Source organism: Meriones unguiculatus, chromosome 20 (genome assembly GCF_030254825.1).
Source record: "Meriones unguiculatus strain TT.TT164.6M chromosome 20, Bangor_MerUng_6.1, whole genome shotgun sequence".
NCBI classification, from domain to species: domain Eukaryota; kingdom Metazoa; phylum Chordata; class Mammalia; order Rodentia; family Muridae; genus Meriones; species Meriones unguiculatus.
The window spans coordinates 53765242-53787811 of NC_083367.1; the positions used below are offsets into that span (position 1 = coordinate 53765242).

Genomic DNA, 22570 nt, shown 5'->3' on the forward strand with positions numbered 1-22570 from the left:
AATCCTCTGGAACTCTGATGGGTATAATCTGCTCTCTCGCTCTCTCTTTCCTTCTCCCTCCTCCTCCCCCTCCCTCCCTCTCTTTTGAGACAGGGTTTCTCTGTGTAGTCTTGCTGTCCAGTCCAGGCTGACCATGGACTCACAGAGATCAGCCTGTCTCTGCCTCCTGAATGCCTTGATTAAAGGCTTGTGCCACCATGCCTGGTCTATTTCTCCCTATTATATAATCTCCTTTCATTTCTTTTTTTACTTATTTGTCTTTTACTCATTTACTGGGGAGGTGGGGGAGACAGGAAAGAATAGAACATAATTTAACCTGAGGATGATGTTCAGCTGTATTCTGAGTGTTAGCTGTATGCTGCAGGGACTCTGAGGCCCAAAAATTCAGCCAGAAATCCACTATCATCTCCTTTATAGTTGCAGTTTTAATGTACACGCCACCCTCAAATGGCCATGTTGGTTCTGTAATTCCATGTTTGATCAAAACCACTCCTTTCCTTGCTTTGTAGAAATGCTATCTGTTTCTGAAAATCCCATAATCGTGTGCCTAAGATTAGCAAGTATTTCTGTCCAACTCATACTACTTCTGCCTGGATTCTCAGGTGGCCCTCCTATCAGGGAATCTGCTACTGATTTTTCATTATAATGGATTTGCTTTTACTTAAGATCTCTTTTGTGCCTCTCCTAGAATATTCTCTCTAGTGAGACCAAAAGTCTTTGGGATCATCAATTCTATTCTGGTGATAAAATGAGTTAGACTCTAAGCTCTTGAAAGTCTACATAGAACCAGCCCCCTCGAATCATGAGAATGGACTAACTTTTAATAAGGCCAGCCACTAATTCTTTTGATATGCTTTTCTCTTGCCCCGAATTCCTATTTTGTAGGCATTCAGCATCTACTTAGGGAGAAATGTAGAGACTGGGATGGTCATATATATCTTCTGTGGTGCATATACTTCTTTCGATTGTTTTAGAAGGGGCTCTCAAACCTGAAATTTTTTTCCCCCCCGTAGAGTTCAGGTCACATGAAACAAACCAATATCACCAGATGGGTCTTTCATATTGTTGACAGTCCAGTAACTTTTCCTCTTCATGGATCTTATCAAGTTCCACTTCTATTTCATGATTCCTTGCGTTGTCTTCGTTATTTCAATCTCCGAAATAATTCTATCGTGATTGAGGTCTTCTTAGCATATTCAGTCTAAAATAAAGAACTTCCAATGGGTCTGGCAAGTGAGAATTATTGTTGGAGCAACACTGGCTGCTTCTATAAAACAGGGACATACCACCTAGGAAGAAGGGGACCGGAAGGGTGCGATGACAAGGCATGACACATCTGCATCCTTGCTCACCAGCTCAAACTTAACAACGCACAGTTCTCTAAGTCAGCTTTTCTAAATGTGTCAGTTGCACTGGGCTATCCGTCCTCAGATGTTTTGTTTCTGAAGGTCAGAAACAACTTCAGAAGAACTAAGTTGAGAATAAACGAAACTTAAGAGAAAACGAAACTCGAACCTAGAGCAGGCGGCGGAACCGTCCGGGGACCACGGGACTCTGACTCACCGCTCTCTACTGGTCATAGGATTTACGTCCTCCGTGCGGTTAGCAGAGGTGAGCGGGGCTCGGGGTGGGGAAAATGAGGCCTCCGGAGGCCCAGCGAGGGGCCCGGGGAGCGGGGCCCGGGGGCCCGGGGAGCAGACCCACGCCGCAGAGGCGCGGCCAGCGAGCCCCGGTCACTCCAGAACCGCCGCCATGGGCGGGGCGGAGGGCGGCCGGGCGCTGGCGCGTCGACGTAGCGTCGCGGCTGATGACGCGGCGCCGGCGCGCGCCCCGCCCCTCCCGGTCGCTGCGAGCCGGTGTTTGGGTCCGTGGGGTCCACGCCAGCAGGGGCAGCGCTCGCGGGCTAAGCCGGGAATTGCGGGCGATCCCCGCCGGCCGGCGCGGGCAGCGGGGGAGGGTGCGGCACGGGCCTCCGCTCCTCCCGGGAGACCAGAGGAAGCGGCCCTCCCGGAGGCCGGACGCGCGGGAGGCGGCGGGGCCGAGGTGAGCTGGGGGGACGGGAAGCTCGGGGGCGGAGCTCGGGGGGCGGCGGGGTCGCTCGCCCGGCTCGGCGGGACCCCGGCGGGCCCCGCTGTCATCCCTCGGCCGCGCGTCCTCGCTCACCCAAGTTTGGAGGTGGGGGTGGGGACGGAAACTCCAGCGCGATTGTCCACGTGTACGGACGCTGGGTGGCCGCAAGTTCTGCGCGTAATCTGCTTTTCTTCCTCTTCTCCTTCTTTTAAATGTTACAAGCCCCCAGCAGCATCGTCCTCCGCGTAGATTGTGGGATGGAGAGCTGTTGGGTTGCGTTTTCCCCACTGCACAGAGCAGTGACTGGATTGGGTCATGGAGCTGAGGGTTGTGAGTGAATTTAGCAATAGAGGAATCAGAATGTGATGTGTGTGTGTGTATGTATATATATATATATATTTATTTAAATAAAGAAGTGTGTATGCTAGGGGGGTGGTGTAGGTAGGTAAAATGGCTCTTGGTAGGATGCAGCGGACTCCTGTGTCTGTTTTCCCTTGCTTTACACGAAGTACAAGTTGAGCTTCGCCTGAGTTGGATAAGCGAGTTGTCACAGGTGCACTTCCGTTGCTAGTCAGGTTTTCTTCTTGGGCTAACATTAGATCGAGTAGTCTCTGTATCATCCTCCTTCGCCTTGGTAGATTCATAAGCGGAAAGATTTGTTCCCTGAGTGTGATTTTTCTTAAGTTCATAATTCATCTTCTGAGTCTAGTTGGACAGGCCCTAGCTCATGTTGGATAGTCAGCTTTTCACGATGGCTATAAGACTAGTGTTGCATTTAAATGTTCGCAGGGATGAGTGTTAAGTGTAGGTTAGTGTTATTTACATGAGTGAACTAATTTTTCAAGACTTGGTTTTTTTGATCCTTGTTGAACCGTTTTTATAGTTGGTTCATTCATTCATTCATGGTTGGTTCATTCATTTATTCGTTCGTTCGTTCACCCACTCTTCATCTAAGTCCAGGCACTATGGGAGGCCTAGGACAAGTAAAGTCCCCGTTTTCACAGAACAGTTAACCATCAAGCACCCTTTTAGGAAGAGTCTTAAAATTAACAATTGGAAATAAATTTCTGTCTGAAAAACGTTTTCATTTTTTTCTAGTGTTTACATTGGTTGTATTATTCCATGTGTCTATAGCTTGGAATATAGAAAGTCTGCACACAAAACATTTTATAAGGAGCCTAGATGATAATTACAAAGTAAACTGATTTCTCTATAACGTCTTCCTTGATAAGAAAGTTTGTATAAGCCTTTTTTTCTTCTTCGTGTTTTTCGAGACAGGGTTTCTCTGTGTAATCCTGGCTGTCCTGGACTTGCTTTGTAGACCAGACTGCCTCGAATTCAGAGATCCACCTGCCTCAGTCTTCCAACCTCTGGAACTAAAGGCATGCACCACCACGCTCAGCTCTGTATAAGCCTTTTTAGTAAAGTACAGTTTCAACTTTGAGAAGGTAGCTGTGTGCAATTAAAATTTTAGCTTGAACACCTACAGAAAAAAATGCAGAGTTCCTGAGCAGAGAGAAAGGAATTGGTTGAACATCCCTGATCTGAAAACCCTAAATAGGAAGTACTCCCAAAACTTTCTTTTTATAATTAAAATTTTTATAATTGAAACTTTTTATTATAAAAAACTTGTAAATGAACACCAAGCAGAGAAATTAGCCAGATCCAAGTCTGTACATCTTAGTGAACTTTGTAAACAATTAGAATAGTCCCTCACTCTAGTGCTTCAAGTTGATTTTATGTTTTCACCATCAAATAGTTTTACTCACTTAGCTACCACAAAAATGAAAATTTCGTGAAAATGAAGACAAGTGCTATATAATCTCTTTCAAGACTCGGTTGTCAATGCCCTGCATTCCTTTCTTTCTCATCATCTAGTGTTAACCCTTCTGTTTGTTCTGCATGTTCACTGAACCTATATTTACATTTGTGCATAGACACACACACACACACGCAATAAGCTCATAGTTGTATATGAGAGAGGACATGCTCTTTTTTCTTTTTTTCTGACCTCACTAACAAACATTCTCAGACTTTCTAATACCGTGACCCTTTAGCACAGTTTCCCATTTTGTGCTGCTCCCAAAACCATAAAATTATATCATTGCTCTACCAAACTGTAATTTTGCTATTGTTAGGAATTGTAGTGTAAATATCTGATATGCAGGATATCTGTTATGTGACTCTCGAGAGTATCTGGATGCACAGGTTGAGAACAGCTGTTCTAAGCCATCCATTTTCCTTCAAATTTTGTAATTTTAGTCTTCAGAGCTGAGTATTCCATTTCATATAGTGAACCAGATTTTCATTTGTGGATGGACTACTAGGTTAGTTCTATTTTCTTTCTATAGTGAATAAAGAAGCATGGGACTGCAGATACCTCTGTGGTAATGGATGAAGTTCCCTGGGTATGTGCCTAGAAGTAAAATAATTAGGTCATATGGTAGATCTATTTTTGAGGACTCTCCAACTAATTCCCACAATGCCTCTGTTAATTTGCACCACTACCAGTTGTGAGTCAATGTTCCTGTCTCCACATCCTCTCCAATATTTGTTATCAAGTATCTTGATGACGGGTATTTTGACTAGGGTCAGATATTAAAGTGTTAATTTGAATTTCCCCATTGGCTTTTTAAATATTAAAATATTTAAGACTTTTAAAATAGCTATTGGTTATTTGTGTTTCTCTTTTTTTGAAAACGTTTTGTGCAGGTCATTAGCCCATTTGGTTGGCTGTTTTAGTTTCTTGGAAGTTAATTTTTGTTATTCTTTGTAAGTTCTGGCTATTAACCCATTTTCTGAAGTATAGCTGGTAAAGTCTTTTCTTCTTTCGGTGGATTGTCTTTTGCTCTGCTGATAGTTTTCTTTGCTATGCAGAAACTGGTATTTGGGGCTTTTAAAACTGACTTAACATTAGAAATATAAAATTGTACATCATGGGCAGAATTTTTAAAAATGAGCTTGAGACTTGAAAATAAAGTATAATTGAATTTTGTTTAATTGTAGGTTCCCATTGCTAATATATCTCATTTTCTACATGCAGATACTCTAAAATCCAACAGCCTCAGTCTGGGAGTACTCTAATGTCAAACATTGGGGATAAGAAATTCTTAATCTCTACTTAATACATATTTAGCTGCCATCAGAAAGCATGGCTTATAATGTAAGTTTCTCCAAATAACTACTGGGGTAACATTTCTTGATGTTTTGCCTGGCTGGACACCTAGCAAACAGTCCCTATAAACTCAACATTGCCATTTAAGAAGTTCTTTGTAAATATAGTTGGACAAGTGAGGTTAAGAAGTTGGCTTCATCTTTTTCTGCTTTGTTGTGATGTTTTGTAAGTGCTGTTTCTGACATCTTTAACTGATTAGGTGGTTTTAATTTATTATATCATCATCATTTCTATTTAAGTTTTAATTATCTTGAGGGGGTATCAGAAATATTTTGTGGTTCTTTTTCATTTTTTGGCTTAGAAACTAGAGTTATTAAAAATTCTCTCGAGAGTGAATTTCAGAAGTAAAGGAAGACTAGCCAAACCTAATGAAAGGAGGAAAGTAAACGAGAATCCAACTTAATTTGTAAAGGTACCTAGCAGTCAAAAAAAATATATGATTTTGATGAAAATGAATGTTTGTGTCATCAATAGGACAGCGCTCTAGTATAAATTTTCTTTCTGCTTTTTTTTTCTTTCTGCCAGTCTTCACTTTAAAGTGAACTGTTAGGAGTTGTGGTCATTGTCAAAAGTTTGTACAGGTTTGGAACTTTAGGTTTGAATTTGGTAAGGCACAAAATAAACCTAGCAATAAGAAAAATTAATGGTTAACACTAAGCATTTTCATTATATGTTATACTTAGTTAACTGCTGGTTAGTGAATATTGATATTTAAAGAAGAGAAAGCATATACTTCAGTACTGACTCAATACAGATTTGCCAAACTTCTGCAACAGTTTCTTTGGGTGATAACAGAAATATGCTCAATGCACCTAGTTTGTATTGTTGGCAACTTCTATTTAAGCCCATGATTTAAGCTTCTTAATTTGTGTAATATGTGTTCTACCAAGCTTGAACTTGAAAAGAAGGAACATCATCTGTTTCAGGATTATTGGGTCATTACGGAAGCAGCTGCTAAAACTTAACATTTTCAGAGATTGCTATGTCAAGTTGTGAATAAGAAGATACTTTTTAGTAGTTAGTAAATGTGGCTTATGAAATTGATAAGAGAAAACTCAGTCTCTATTCTAAAGGAAGAAATTCAGGCTTATTGTGAAGACTATGTGTTTTTGGCTTTGTCAGATAGAACTATGTAAAATTGTTAAATTTGCTATTGCAGAAATAGGAATGAATGTACCTTTTGTGTTGATTTAAGGAACTTAATTATACTCTGCCGAAGGTTTGGTTATGAGTCTCAGTATCTGCTTTGATACACTGCTAGCTAGAGTCTTTCAGAGTCCTTCTGAGGTAGGCTCCTGTCTTGCTTCTTGTTTTCTCCTACATCCAATGTCCATCCCATTTGTCTTTCTAAGTGAGGGTTGATCATCTTACCCAGGGTCCTCTTTCTTGTTTATCTTCCTTAGGTGTACAGATTTCAGTATGTTTATCCTATCTTATAGGTCTGGTATCCATTTATAAATGAGTATATACCATGTGTGTTTGGTTCTCCTCAACAAAACCTTCGGTAGAGTGCAGGGAATCATGAAAGAAGGGGGAGTTAGTATGACCTGGAGAGGACAGGAGCTCCATAAGAACCAAATATATCTGGACACAGGGATCTTTTGTGAGACTATATCTCCAACCAAGGACCATGTATGGATATAACCTAGAACCCCTGCTCAGTTGTAGCCCATGGTAGCTCAGTATCCAAGTAGGTGTCCTAGTAAGGGGAACAGGGACTATTTCTGATATGAACTCAGTGGCAGGCTCTTTGACCTTCCCCTTCCCCCTGAGGGAGGAGCAGCCCTGCTAGGCCAAAGAGGAGGACTTTGCAGCCAGGCCTGAAGATACCTGATAAGCTAGGGTCAGATGGAAGGGGAGGAGGACCTCTCCTATCAGTGGACTTGGAAAGGGGTAGGGAGAAGATGAGGGAGGAAAGGTAGGGTTGGGAGGGAATGAGGGAGCTGGATACAGCTGGGATACAGAGTTAATCAACTGTAACCAATATTAAAAAATAAAATTTTAATTAAAAAGAGAAACTTAATTATAAACTTCTACATGTTTTTCAAAAATAAATTAACTTCGTGGTGATAGTCATTATACAAAAATAATTCCAGTGTATTTTTTCAAGTTTAGAATTTTTTTTTTTTTTAAATGATCTGCTATAGAGTAGTATTTCTGGGACTGGTAGTATATTAATTTGTGGCAAGACCTCTTTAGTGTTTGAGTTTGGCCTCCAGCTTACAAAAAGGAAGTTTGAAGGTGGCCTAATTTAACTCTTTTTTAAGAGATATTGTGCTTATACAGTATTAAAAGCTGAACGTTTCAAGATCCTTGGTGAACTACTTAATTCAGTGGCCACTTTAGCTCATACTTTCATATTTTCTGCAGTTGAGTATAACCTCTTTCTTAGACCTCTCTCTTCCCTTTATTATGGTGACACACCATACTTCTCTCCCCTTGGACTCTGGCCTCCTGCTGCTGTTAATTTTGTTTTTTTTGTCTTTTTTTATAGAGCTTTCCTTCTTATTCTTGCATCTTTGTTTTTCGCCTTCTGATGTCTTTACTTACTCCTCACATATTGATTTGTAGATTTTTTTAAAGCCTATTCCTGTGGTTTTGATGGTGATTCTCATGTTTTTCTTAAAACCAGGCCTATTTCTGAGTTATACACCTGAAAATTCTAATATTTCTACTTGATGTCATATTGACATCTGTGCTGCTTTTCTGTCAGTTTGATAAAAATTAGATTTATCTGGGAAGAGGGAGCCTCAGCTGAGAAGATTGGCTTGTAGGCAAGTCAGTGGGGCATTTTCTGGATTAACGATTGATAATGAGAGCCCAGCTCACAGTGGACCGTCCTCCCTCCCCCAGGCAGGTGGTTCTCAGTTTAAAGAGCAGGCTGTGCAAGCCAACCAACAACATTCCTTTGGGGTTCTGCTCCAGTTCCTCTCTGCTAGGTTCCTGCCTTAAGTTTCTACCCTGATTTTCCTCATGGTAAACTGAGCTGTAAGATGAAGTAATAAACCATTCCTTGCCATCATAGAAAACCCATTTTTTTTTTTTAATGTTCTTTAGTGTGAAGATGTCAGACAGTTGTGAGCTGCTATGTGGGTGCTGGGAATTGAACCTGGGTCCTCTGGAAGAGCAGACAGTGCTCTTAACCACTAAGCCATCTCTCCAGCACCGTGTTTTAAATCACAGAAACAGCAAACTATGACAACATTTAAACAAGTAAAACAGGAATAATTACTCTGCTTTAGCTCTGTGAATTCCTTTATGTACCTGTTTTATGCACATGGAAATTACACCTGTTTGCTTATCCCCTTCACTACAGTTACAGTTAATCAGTAAACTAACTAACTTTCACTCACGTAATCACTTGGATTTATCCACCTGTCTCTAAATCGTTGCCATTACTTTATTTCAGGAATTATCAGAATATTTTTCATTTAGATTACTGCAAAGACTTCTTATTGTTTTGGTTTCCAGTCTTGCCTTGGTTATGTCCATTTCTTTCACTGTTCAACTAAAATTTTGTTTTGGAGATTTTATTTTTTATGATTTATTAATTTACTTTTAAGTGTTATGATAGTTTCATAATTCAACCAGGTTAATATGTCTATTCCAAAGGTTATGCTGTTATGTTTTTGACTGCTGTGCTCTAGTAATATGTTTCAGTTCCTTGAACGTGGCATAGTCTCACCACACAGCTAGTATGTTTCCTTCTTGTTTCACTCCACAGCTTTCAAGTCTTAAAGCGTCTCCATCTTGACCCCCTTTAGTGTCTTATTAAACACACCCACACTGTGTTCTACTGATGTTTTTATTGCTACTTTTATATCAGCTTTAAAAAAAAATTTTTGCATTAGCTTGTTTAATTGGCTTCTGTTCCCTTTTAGGTAGGTGGTGGGCACTAGATTGATTTAGTTCGTTAGCTCTCAAAACGAACAAAGAAACAATAAATAAAATAAAACAAACTAAAATAAAACTGGTAAGGCAAAAATATTTTAAAGATTAGTGATGGATTAAAAATTAGAACAGCAAACATTTGGTAACACTTGTATTTTCAGATTTCCATGAAATTTGTTGCTATTTTCCTTGACAAGATTACCATCTTGTGGTTACTCCTTTATTATACTTCTTAAGATAGTTTAGATCTTTGCTTTCCTTTCCCTATTTTTCCATCCATCCGTCCATCCATCCATCTATTTTCATTTGAGGCAGGGTTTTCCTGTATCCCTGCCTATCCTCGAACTCATCTGTCTGTCTGTCTGTCTGTCTGTCTGTCTATCTATCTATCTATCTATCTATCTGTTTTTGGTTTTTTGAGATGGGGTTTCTCTGTATCCCTGCCTGTCCTCGAACTCAGTCTGTAGACCAGGCTGTCCTTGAACTTAGATCTGCCTAGCTCTGCCTCCTTACTGCTAGAATTAAAGGCATGTGTCACCACCTCCCAATTTATTTTTAATAAATTGGTACTTTTAAAAATGGAGATCTCTTATGGATTATTACCTTGTATTAAAAAGAAATGGTCTCTTATATACTTGAATTTTTAAATAGAACCTACAAGTTACCAGACACTGGGTTTGCTGTTTACATAACCAGTGTATGTTGTTAGCCTTTGTTTACTTAAAACCTAATTTTGGAGCATCTTAAGAAGTGATTTTCAGAAATAATAGAATACATACTCTCAACACATTTAACAAATATTTTTATCTTACATGTATTATTCTTTTATTTTAAAATATGGCAGTTTTTCTTGCCACTTTTTCTGTCCCATAGTCTGCTACCTTGAAGCTGTTATTTCTGTGACAGTATATAGACCAAAGTATAAAACAACAACGATGGAAAGACATGGAACTGATGAACTTGAGAAGGCTTGGACTAGAATGACATATGTTCTACTCATAGAAAAGGGCGCTTATTTAGATTCAGGGCATATGGCATTAGATAGTACAAACAAATTTTCAAAGTCTTTTCCTTCCTTCTGTTCTTTCTTTCCTTTTTTCTTTCTTCTTCCTTCCTTGCATGCTTGCTTCTTTTCTTGTCTTTTTTCTTTTCCTTCCTTCCTTTTTTCTTTTTTTTTTTTTTTTTTGAGACAGGATCTAAATCATCCTGGCTGTTCTAGAGCTCACAGTGTAGGCCAAACTACCCTGAAACTCAAGAGATCCACTTGCCTCTGTATCCCAAGAGCTGGGATTAAAGGCCGTGCCACCACGTCCTGTCCATATTTTGAAGTTCAGTTATTATGTAATCTGTGCTTGATGGACGGACAATGTAAGCCATGAAAGCTATCATTGTCTGGTCTATACAGATGTCATCTTTATTTTAAAAAATCACCAAATATGATATTCTTAGTATATTAACTGTAAGACTGTTAAAAACTGTTAACCAATAATTTTTAGAGGAATAAATGATATTACTGTCTAAAAGTTTTTAAAGATCATTTTTAAATTTTTTAAATTTCATTTTTAAATTCTTTAAATAACAAGGAACACATTAACAATGTGTCATCCACAATCGCCTTTTGAAGTGCGATCTTCACCAGTGTCTGTGGAGTGTTAGTAGTGAATGACAGATCTGGTTCTGCTTCCAATTGGGTTAATTTTAATTTGTTGCTAAGAAAAATGAGTTAAAATTTTAAGAAGTTAAAAAAGAGTTAAAATTTAAGTGAGGATAACAAGGAGATGGTTGGCCCTTTCAAACATTTTTCAGTTTAGAAAACTTGGTAGAAACTGACAGTTCAATTCAGAACAAGGCACAAAAATAACAGGGCGTGGTTCTTACTGACTTATCATAGAAGCACCTTGTTGTAATTAGATTATTATAAGTTACAAATCCTGAGACAATCAGCTAGGCCAGTATGCAAAATTAATGGTCATACACGTCATCCTTTCAGGCATATTAAGTAAAGCATGTACTTAATGTGGTATAGTAGTGCATTTGTTTATTTAATTTCATGTATTTGTGCCTGTGTGCATTTATATGCGCTGTATGCATGTAGGAGCCTGAGGAGGTTAGAAGAGGGCATTCCATCCCCGGAAACTGGAGATTCTGGTAGATGTGAGCTACTTGTGAGTGCTAGTAGCTGAACCTGAGTGCTCTTAACCACTGAGCCATTTTATAGCCCTTCATTTATCTGTATTTGAGAGACAGAAACAGATTTCATCAATTGCCACCAAGTATATGCTACTTTTTTTACATGTTAATATTAGGATGATTTAAAAATATCCACTGTTACCATCAAACAATAGTAAGTAATGATTAAGGGCATCATTTCAGCTTAATCTTCGCAGGGTTTTCTAAGGTACAGGCAAACATTCCTTGATTTTTCTTTCTAAGACTCATGGTTAGACTGAAATGAAAATTTTGCCATTTGAACATACTTTTTCCAGGCTCTTTTTCAATGGACTAGTATGGGCTGAATTAAAATACGTATGGCCTAGTATGTAGTGGGCCTGCTCTAGTGTTTTTAAAGATGTAATGTATATGCTTGTTCTTTCTGAGTTTTTCTATTTTTGGATGCTGAAATAGTATTTTAGCATCTTGTTTTCTCAAAGACATTTAAAAGAAAATGTTTGCTTATATTTCATTAAGAGTAAAAGTAGTTGAACACATGGGATCTCCTAGAATATGAGGACTGTTTGTCTTCTGGTTGTGACGTCTTGTAGGCTTTTCCACCTTAGTCTTTGAGTTTGTAACCTGTAATTAATATAAATGAGTGATTGTGAGGTCAGAGCCACATAAAAATTTTGTTTATAAAAATCATAACTATCTATTTAGTATTGTGTGAGGTGTTGTGGGTGGTGTTCCTGTGCTTTCTGAGTTTTTCCATGTGCCCTTACTTGCTTGGGAACTGTTTTAAGAATGGTTGCTTCTTGCTTAAGAGAGACATAGGATCTGTTGTCAGTTTGCTAGGTAGGAACTATGAATAACTAAAATAACTAAATAACTAAAATAACTAAAATTACCCTTGAAATGTTGGCAGAACATAGTGTCAGCTCATCCTTCACAGCTGTTTTTGCTCTAGACTTGAAATCATTGTTTCTTCAGGTGAAAAAGTTGGTTTGTGTTTAATGGCTGTGTTGTGTGTTTGTTTAATTTTTGAAGACATAGATGTTAAAACATTGAAGCCATGCAACACAGCAAGATGTTCCTACTTGTAGATGAATGTGATTAAAGGAATACTTAAGGAATCAATAGACTCCTTTTTCAAATTTTCTATCAGTACAGTTTGAAACAGTATGACATTATTGTCAGGTCTTATTACATTAAAAAAAAGTATGTGTATATGTGAGTGCCTGTAGGTATGTGTGTACACCACTTGCATGTCATAATGTGCATCAGATACCTTGATTGTGATTTCTGGGAACCAAACTCTGGTCCTCTGCAAGAACAGCAGGTCCTCTGTTCTCAACCACTGAGCCATCTTTACATTTCTTAGAAGGCTGAGCGTATTGTCTTGTTTGCTAGGATTTTCTAGATTTGTAAATTAGTATAAAGATCGGTGAAAATTTCCAGTCCTTTAAAAGAAAGGGCAGTTGGTTTCAGGGTATTATTGTTAGATAAGTCAAAACTATGAAAGTTGTGGTCCCAAGTACACTATTTGTCTATAAGACCACACTGAGGCATGTGGGGCCAGGGAGCCGTGTGACCAGGGGAGCTGACCTCGAGCAAGAGTGAGGTTGCAGCTTGTCTGGTAGGAATAGGACCTTTCTCTGCCTGCTCTGGGCTTATATGTCCTGGCTCATGTAGCCTTAAGGCCCCTCAGCTCTGCTGCTCTTGAGGTGGTCACATAGCTAGGTTATAGGTTAAACTTTCTCTTTCATTAAAAGGTTATGTCCACCAAGCACCTAGAATTCCTCTTCATGAAAATAAGGTATTCTCCCAGCAACTTGGCCCTAGCCAATGGTATATACTCACCCCCAAATGTTTAAATAGCCTTTGTTCCTGCCAATTAAAGGAGTTCCTTCTCACACTCTCCTGATGAGATTCTGCATTGTAACCATCTGTACCAGGTAAACTTCCCTTCCTCCAGTCCAGCTGGGTGTGTAAAGAGCCAGGATACCATGAGGGGGAAGCAGACACAGGGTAGCAAGGCAGCATATGTCACACATTCTATATTCCCTGTTTTGATGCTTACGTTTTGAATCATTTAGTTATGAGGTAAAGAGTAAGGTCTGAGTTTAATGTCAGGACCTTCTTTAATGAGTTCTGGCATTTGTAATCCCAAAGAGAATGCATCTCTTGGTTTTGGTTTAAGAGTCAATGCCTGAAGGCATTTGCTTCCCCACTAATAGAACCAAGGGAAAAAAATGTCCAAGATACTTTCAGTACAATTTAATCTTCTTAGGGAACCCAGTTGAGAAGGCTAGTAGGAGACAGATTGAACCTAAATAGAAGCCATTGATTTTTTACTAAATGGATTTTGTTGTTGTTGTCAGTTTTGACATGAGCATACATTGAATGCTGATTTAAGGGTACAGGGTACTGTGTCTTAAGATTGCCATTTTTAAAGTCGAGGCTTGCTTCATCATTTGTGAATAGGGTCGAACTATATCTCAGATCCCTGTCATATGATTAGTCAAATATCTGGGAATAGGAAGGATTGTTGGCCTCAGTGATTTATGAATCCTCAGCGCTGGAGAGATGGTTCAGTGGTTGAGAGTACTGACTGTCCTCCAGAGGGGCCTGGGTTTGATTCCCTGCATCTGTTATATAGTGACTTAGAACCACTGTAACTTCAGTCTCACAGGGATCCAGTGCCCTTTTCTGGCCTCCATAGGCATGTGCTTCACAGACATGAAAACACCCATGGGAATACAAATAATAATACATTAAATTTAAATCCTCTACGTGACTGATAACACAGTAAAGTTTGAGAATCTCTCTGATGTTCACTAACTCTTGATTTTATTTTGTTTTCCTTGCAAATGTTTCAAGAAGTATGTTACACAGTCTTAGAGACATTCAAATGTTACTTTATTTTGAGACAGGAGACTGGATTCACCAAAGACTGCACTCAGCATATGAAAGAAATATTGTGACATACTCAGAAATGCTTTCTTTCATATGTTTCATATATGCTGGTATATAACTGATAGAATATACAGGACAAAGCCTGAGGAATTTGGCATACAAATCCTGATCCTTTCTATAAGCATTAGCCATTTTGTTAAAAGATTTTCTTTCTATGTGTGTGTATGTGTGTGTGTGTTTGCCATATATGTCGAGGTCAGAGGGCAGTTAGGGTCAGCTTTCTCCAGTGTGGGGTGATCCCTGGGATCCAGCTCAGGTCATCTTCCTTAGCAGCACCCCTCCCTACTAGCTATCTTGTAGACCTGCCTTTTAGTTTCTGTTATCCTTCACGGGTCTGGCCTGCTTCCTCTTCTGCAAATTTATTCATTCTTAACAGTTTTTGCTTCTGTGTGTCCCTGTCCAAGCATTTGTTATATAGAACAGGAACGTGGAAATTCTGCAGGTGCTCATGGATTTATTTTCCACCCATGTTAACTATATAGCAGGTGCTCACCCATCTATACTCCCATTGGCTAGTTGAAACTTGAAGTCCTCTGGCTGGGGAGTATATTTACAAATTGAGTCCTTTTACTTTTCCTATTGAAATTCTCAGTTGTGAGGTACAGTTCTTTCTTTAGCTATTTGCAGCAGTTTCTCACTCGTCTTTATGTAATTTTGTATGCTTTTAATATCTTGCATACTGTTTCTGACTTATACTTTAATTACATTTTGTTAAGAGAGTGACTTCTCAGAGGTCAGGAAAATAGTGGTCACATTGAGCTCAAGAGTAGATTTAAAACTTCTAAAGTGTTAAAATATTCATAAAGGATGGGATGTGACCTGCTACACTCACAGTATTTGTTACTATTTTTGCAGGAAAAGTTCATTAATTTCTGATTTATGTAATACTAGTTAAAATTTATTGAGACTTGCTTTATGCTGTTTTATACATACATCATAAAACAGTTTCATGACCAGCAAGATGGATGACTCAGCAGGGAAAGCCTGATGACCTGCGTTCAGTCCCCGGGATCCATAAAGTGTTAGGAGGGACCAGCCTCTCATAAGTTGCCCTCTGATCTCCATGGGCCTGGACAGACACGGACACACACCCCGTACACATACACATGTACACACATACAGGGTAATTAAACAATTAAACTTTCAAATGTACATGATGATGTGTATTTTTAATCATAAAGTATAGATTTCTGTGTGTCTTTATTGAACTTGGACAGCAATGTTACAGTGTGGCTTGTGACGTGTAGTAGATGTCTTTGTACTGCAGCTTGATGCTAGACTTGCCACTTCCTTCTGGAGGTCTGTTTTAGTTTTTTTTTTAAACCATGCATATGAGTTAAGAACTTTTGTATATTAGCTGTCTTTTATTATCATTTAGAATGTTTTGTTTGTTTCTTTAAGTTCCTTTCTACCTTTTGCTTTAAAGTCTGTTTGGTCTAATATGATACATTTGATTTTATTATATACTTAAGCTAACATTGGTAGCAAGTGCTTTTAAAGCCTTTTATTTTTCTAGTGAAGGTCAGTGTGTTGAGTTTGATTACCTGTGTCATTTTTAAACAGATAAATATCATTTTGTTCTGTTTCAGTTTCAGGTTTCCTATTTCAATGGATCACTGATTGAGTAACAGATGGCTTTACCTCGGCTCACAGGAGCCTTGCGCTCCTTCTCAAATGTCACCAAGCAATATAATTATAATGAAGAAGTAGCTGACTTAAAGGTAAATGTTTTTAGGTGAAAACTATTAAAAACAGAGTATGGGTGAATATTTGACATTTCTTGTTTTTAATTGTATTTTGTCGTGAGAAGAAGATTGAGTATATTGATGATGCTTTTACATCACTTTACTTACGTTAAGTACCTGTGACTGATCAATTCAGGCCTTCATGCTTTCTGTTGTTTAGACCTCTTATCACAGTTAATTTTGTGATTTAGTTTATGTTTATTTTGACTCAGCTGTACGTGATTTAGATCTTCTGTTACATTCTTTACACATGAACAGAAACTGTCTATATTTTAACATAGGACATATAAATATTAATTTCAAGCTTGATAGTTGGTCTCATAGTTTAACTGTAGTATAACTGAGTGATAATGACTGATGAGATGTGGACTAACCTCCTTACCTTACTCAGCTTTATAACACATAATGTAAAGTTTACCTTCACTTTAAATATAGTTTCTACCTGGACAATATGGTTAATACTTCAGAGCTTTATGGAAAGAATGCCAGTCACTTTTTTTCCCTATCTGTGTTGGGGGTTGGTCTGGTACTATCTATTCTAATGTTAATCGCTTTTCCCCCTGAGGTCTGCTTGCTGTTTTCACTAGCAGACAGACACTCTCTGTTTGACCAATAAAATGCCAACACACCTGGGCAAGGTGGGATGGAAAGGTGTGGCCAAGGTTTGTGCACTTTTGGGGAAAAGGGAGGCTCACGGGAAAAAGAAAAGAAGGTGGAGGAAAAAGAGAGCAGAGTTGCCAAGGGATAAAAAGAAAACTGTGCGGTGGGAGGAAGGCCTCAGGGGATGGGGTCAAAAGGAACTAACTGCCTAGATGAAAACATAAACATGTATTTTTGGATTAAGGATGGAAAGTAGTCCTGATAGAAATGATTAAATCAGATGACCTGGGATGGGGGCTGGGAGATAATAAGATAACATAGATGGAATTATCTGCCCAGCCCAAGGTGAAATAAGGCAAATCTAAAATCTAACAGGTGTCTTTAACAGGTGTCTGTGTCTTTATTGATTATGATTAAATAATACCGCCTTAATAATTATAGGCTAATAATAAACATTGTTAGTTTGTACTTTCCACATAACCACAACAGCCTGGTTTTCTGTTTTTTTCAAGACAGGGTAGCTTTGGCTGTTCTGGACTCAATTTGTAGACCAGGTTGGCCTCAAACTCACAGAGATCTGCCCGCCTCTGCCTCCCTGAATTCTGGGATCAAAAGCGTGCACAACCACACTCACTGCCAGTCACTCTTTAAATGGTTCAATGACTGTTATTTCTGAGCAACAAATGAGGGTATATGGTTCCACAATGAAATTCTATAAGTAAAGTGACTTATGTAAGTATGTTTTATAAAATAAATCATATGAAATTATAAATGTAATGTTATAAAAAGTAAAAGTATATTTATTATGCCAAGACTTAATAAAAATTCTGTAAATATAAAATATTTACAGGAAAAAATATTTAAGATGAAACTCTTAAGAAAAATGCTTTTGATTTTCATTTCCCTGATGACTAAGGACATTGAGCATTTCTTTAAGTGTTTCTCTGCCATTTGATATTACTCTATCAAGAAATCTCTATTCTTGAGGTTTTTTTTTTTTTTCAATATATTCTGGATATTGGCCCTCTGTCAGATATAGGGTTGGTGAAGATTCTTGCCCAGTCTGCAGGCTGTCATTTTGTTCTGATGACAGTCTTCTTTGCTTTACAGAAGCTTTTCAGTTTCATGAGGTCTCATTTATTGATTGTTAATCTTAGAGCCTGTGCTGTTGGTGTTCTGTTCAGGTAGTTGTCTCTTGTGCCGATGAGTTCAAGTCTTTTCCCAGCTTTTTCTTCTAACAGGTTTAGTGTGTCTGGTTTTGTACTGAAATCTTAGATCCGCTTGGACTTGAGTTTTGTGCAGGGTGATAAGTACGGATGTAGCCCATGGCAGCTCAGTCTCCAAGTGGATTCCCTAGAAAGGGGAACAGGGGCTGTTTCTGACATAAACTCAGTGGTTGGCTCTTTGATCACCTCTCCCTTCGGGGGTGCAGCCTTGCTAGGCCACAGAGGAAGACAATGCAGCCAGTCCTGATGAGACCTGATAGGCTAGGGACTGAGGGAAGGGGAGGAAGACCTCTTCCCTATCTGTGGACTGGGAGAGGGGCATGGGAGAAGAGGGAGGACAGTATTGGAAGGGGATGAAGGAGGGGGCCACAGCTGAGATGCAAAGTGAATAAATTGCAATAAATTAAAAAAATAAATTAAAAATATCCTTAACCTATGACATTAATTTATTTAGAATTATATATTATTGGTTAGGTGACTTGGACAACAAAAAATTTGTGTTCCATATAACTGGTACTTAAAGTTCAGGATCACGGCAGAGTTGCTTTTCCCTGGAAACTTTTCTCTACCACTTGTAGATTAGCAGCCTTTGCACTGTATCTTTCCAGGACCTTTCCTTTGTAGAATTCTATCCCTGGTATCCTTGAGTGTCCATAGTTTGCTTTTCTGTAATGAATTAATGGCTTTCTGAGGTAGTGGATGTTTGGATTTCAATGTGGTATTTGAGGAGAAATAGTTTATCTGACATATATTGATTTTGACTAATTAGCATATGAAAATTTACTTATTTTGATCTTTAAATCCCCGTATTTCTTTCTGAATATAGTTATAATATATATATTGTTTCAAAAGGTAAATCAGCAAGAGCTGTAGTGATATACATAATAGATCATTACACTGTATAAATGATAAATTGGCTTCTAGTAGAAAAGTTTTTGTTTAGCAATATGGACAAAGCTTATAGACTTCATGATGTATGTATTATATGTGGGAAGACAGAGAGCTTATTAAGAAACTGACCTCACTGTTTCCTTTTAAAGAACAATTTAAGCAGTTACTTTTAGTTGTTGACTCCTTAGCTGACTGTCTCGTAGAGTGAAAACGTGATTTACTGGTAGACTTCATCAGTCTTTATACAGTATAATAGTTAATCTCTTCACCTAAAGATTGATTCAGAAAGCAGACTATTAACCAGTCCTTTGGTAGACTTACCTCTAATGATGGAGAATTGTGTCAGACACTTCATATTCACAATAGTTCCTACATTTCTCACAGTAACTAATATAAGGCTATAATCTATATTCTTAATTAATGTTAATATCTTATACTCTGTTTTCTGTTTTTTTCCTTCTGTGGCCTTGCAAATTCTGAACTACTGATAGTATGGGATATTTTACAGTTTAAAAGCATAAAGACTATAGACATCCCATGTCATTTCATTTATTATTGTAAGCTTTTAAATATGTTTTGCTTCATGAAGAAGGAAAATGGCATGTATAATAAACTTTGTTTTAATGTGACATTTTAATCACAGAAAATGTCTACAATATACAAAAGTAAAATAAATAGTTGTATCTATGACCTTATTATAATAACTTAAGTCATTTTATGGTCAGTTAATTTCAGATGTACCTTTTTCCTTTTTCTTCTTAACCAGATTGATTGGCCTCATTTTAAATTATAAAACTGAAGTAGGAAAGTAATGAATAATACACATCATCAGTCCAAGCAAGAGTAAAGTTAAGTTCTGTGCCTGATCACCAGTTTTTTATTGTATCTTTATCTGTGGATCAGAGCCAAGGATCTGACATGAAATTTTTATTGCATTCTGTAATCTTGAAAAGATTTATAGTTTTAAGAAAAGAGTGTGTATTGAAAAGAATCTGTCTAACCTTTAGTTTCAGGGTCACACTCTGAAAACAATATGTTTAAATGTGTCTAACTGATTAATCAGGGGCTCTATAATCTTTAAATGCCTTTCATCAAAATGTATTTTTATGGACATTATAAATGATGTTAAAAGCAAGCAGTTATAAAAAAGGAAAGGAATGTGTATGTTGTTTACATGTTAGTTTTGGAATGTTGAATGTTCTACTTTGCTGTATGAATGATCTTGTTTTATAATTAAAACATTGTTCATTAAAAAAAATTTTTTCCTTTCACAGGTCAGCTTGTGACCTCTGAAATCACATGTAAATTAAGTTCCTTCTGAGAATAATTAGTGTCTGAGTAGATACAACTTTGAATTCTGGGTAGTATAAAATTGCTATTATGTAATAAAAATTATATATGATAAATAATGGATAGGAGATAGACTCTAACCAGAATTTTTCTGTATTATACTCTTTTTTCAGGTGAAGCGATCCAAACTGCATGAACAGGTTTTAGATTTTGGCCTCACATGGAAGAAGATAGTAAAATTTTTGAATGAAAAACTAGAGAAGAATAAAATGCAAAGTATAAATGAAGATTTAAAAGATATACTACAAGCTGCAAAACAAATCGGTATAGTCTTTAAAAAAATGAGGTTCTGAAATAGATCGCTTATAAGCTATATATGTATATATAAATATGTATGTGTATAGTAAAAGGCTACAGTTCACAGTAACATAAGACAGTTTTATCAATTAATAAATTTAGGACAGTGTGGCAGGGGGTAGAAGTAAATAAACAACTGAATATAATTAATAACTCCAAGAATTTGTCCCCCTAGTGCATAAGTGAATGGTGGGCTGTAACTTGTACTTTGACCACTTCATTTCTCAGTTCCTAAAATTCTCATTAATTCAATATATTTAAAGAAATTTGTTATTTGAAATTACAATACACTAAGTGCAAGCATATCCTCTAAACATCAAAAACATAATTATGTAAAATAACTGATTTTATAATAACATTTCCAAGTTTATACATTGAACTTCATGCTATCATTCCAACTTTTTGATAGCCCTGCCATAGTCTGTCCTCAAATTTATCAGGCTTATGCTTCTAGAACTCTAATCGGGTTTCTATCCTACACATTCCTTGCCAACACCTATAACATCCTTGCTTTCCCCAGTGAACCATTGCCTCCTGCTTCCTTACATTTTCCATGAGTGAGTCTGGAGGACTGCATACACTGCTCATTGCATCGTGAATTTGTATCATTACCTTACTGCAGATAGACTCGCTTTGTCATTGAACTCAGCTAGAACATTGCTTTCTCACTGTAACCTTCATTAGCTGTCTAATTCCAAGTTGTTATGTAGCATTTTTTTAAGAAGATTTCTTTATTTTATGTATATGAACACTTTTCATGCACAGCAGAAGAGAGAATCAGATTCCATTACAGATGGTTGAAAGCCACTATGTGGTTGCTGGGAATTGAACTCAGGTCCTCTGGAAGAACAGCCAGTGTTCTTAACTGCTAAGCCATCTTTCCAGCCCATCATGTAGCTTTTGTTTTTTCCCTTATTGCAAATAATTCCTTATATTATTCCATAATATCTATCATTATCAGATGTAGCCCATGGTAGCTTAGTATCCAAGTGGCTTCCCTAGTAAGTGGAACAGGGACTGTTTCTGACCTGAACTCAGTGGCTGGCTCTTTGGCTGCCTCCCCTGCATGGCAAGCAGCCTTGCCAAGCCACAGAGGAGGACAATACAGCCAGTTCAGATGAGACCGGATAAGCTAGGGTCAGATGGAAGGGGAGTAGGATCTCCCCTCTCTGTGGACTTGGAGAGGGGCATAGGAGGAGATTAGAGAGGGAGGGTGGGATTGGGAGGGAATGAGGGAGGAGGCTGGGATACAAAGTAAATAAACTGTAATTAATATAAAAAATAAAAATTTAATAAAAAGTATCTATCATTATGTTATTTTCTTGTTAGTTTTTAATTGCCACCAGGGTATAAGTTGCATGATACTGGGATCTTGCTTCGCTTGTTCATTGTCTCTGCTCAGATTGCACTAGTGTCTTGCGTAGTGTAGTCTTAATTAAATTCACTTGGCAAATCAGTAGACAAGTTTTCTCAGAGGATCTTTTCTGAAGAAAAAAGTTAGATCTTTACCATAGTTAGGTTGGTAATTTTCTTCCTTACTCCAATATTGGTGTGTGTTTCTATTTCTTTGAATTAAAAGACTTACTATGATCATCAAATTAAAAGAAAAAAAAGTACTTGACTTCAGTATATCATTTAACTGTTATTGGTCTATAATCTAGTGTAGTATTGAATTGAATGTTCTGTGAAATACAAAATAAATGATATGCTTGTTTTGCCTTTCATCCTATTCTGAAGTTCTAGAGGTATAGCAAAATTTTGTTTGTTTGAGGCAATGGGAGGGAGAGTACAATATGAAGACATTTATGATAGCATTTGACAAAGTCATGCTGCATTTTAAGAATATTGAAGCAGTAATAAACATAAAAAATATATGGTTTGCTTTGACTTGGTTTAACCCTTCTGCCTTTATTATCTTCATTTACAAGCTATTGAGGCTATCAGGTTCTTATTGAAGTCTTTTAAAATATGAGCCATAGTACTTCCCTGTTTCTTAGTTTCATTATAATAATATTTCAGAACACTTAGTGAAAATGTAAATGAAATTTTGGGTTTAGCAAGTACTATGAGTAAATTTTATTATATTAAAAAATAAAATATTTAGACTCTGCCCAGTTACTGCTCACAAGTCAAACCTACAAACAAAAAACAGTTCATGATTTGTACAGTAGAGATAGAACGTATAGACTCTTGAA

At 37.6% G+C, this 22570-nt stretch overlaps 1 protein-coding gene across 3 annotated transcripts in view; it reads left to right on the forward strand.

Moving 5' to 3' along the window:
* The first annotated feature begins 1347 nt into the window (after positions 1-1347).
* The window catches only part of Ascc3 (activating signal cointegrator 1 complex subunit 3), a 312592-nt gene continuing 291369 nt past the window's right edge, over positions 1348-22570 (forward strand). Inside the window, exons 1-3 of one of the 3 annotated variants that reach the window (XM_060373328.1) lie at positions 1348-1611; positions 15856-15987; positions 20192-20342. In XM_060373328.1, the coding sequence (XP_060229311.1) occupies positions 15898-15987; positions 20192-20342 (241 nt within the window). In that variant the 5' untranslated portion in view covers positions 1348-1611; positions 15856-15897. Of the gene's footprint in view, positions 1612-1858; positions 2044-15855; positions 15988-20191; positions 20343-22570 lie in introns of those variants that run through there. The other 2 variants (XM_021652647.2, XM_060373327.1) reach the window with 2 other exon arrangements.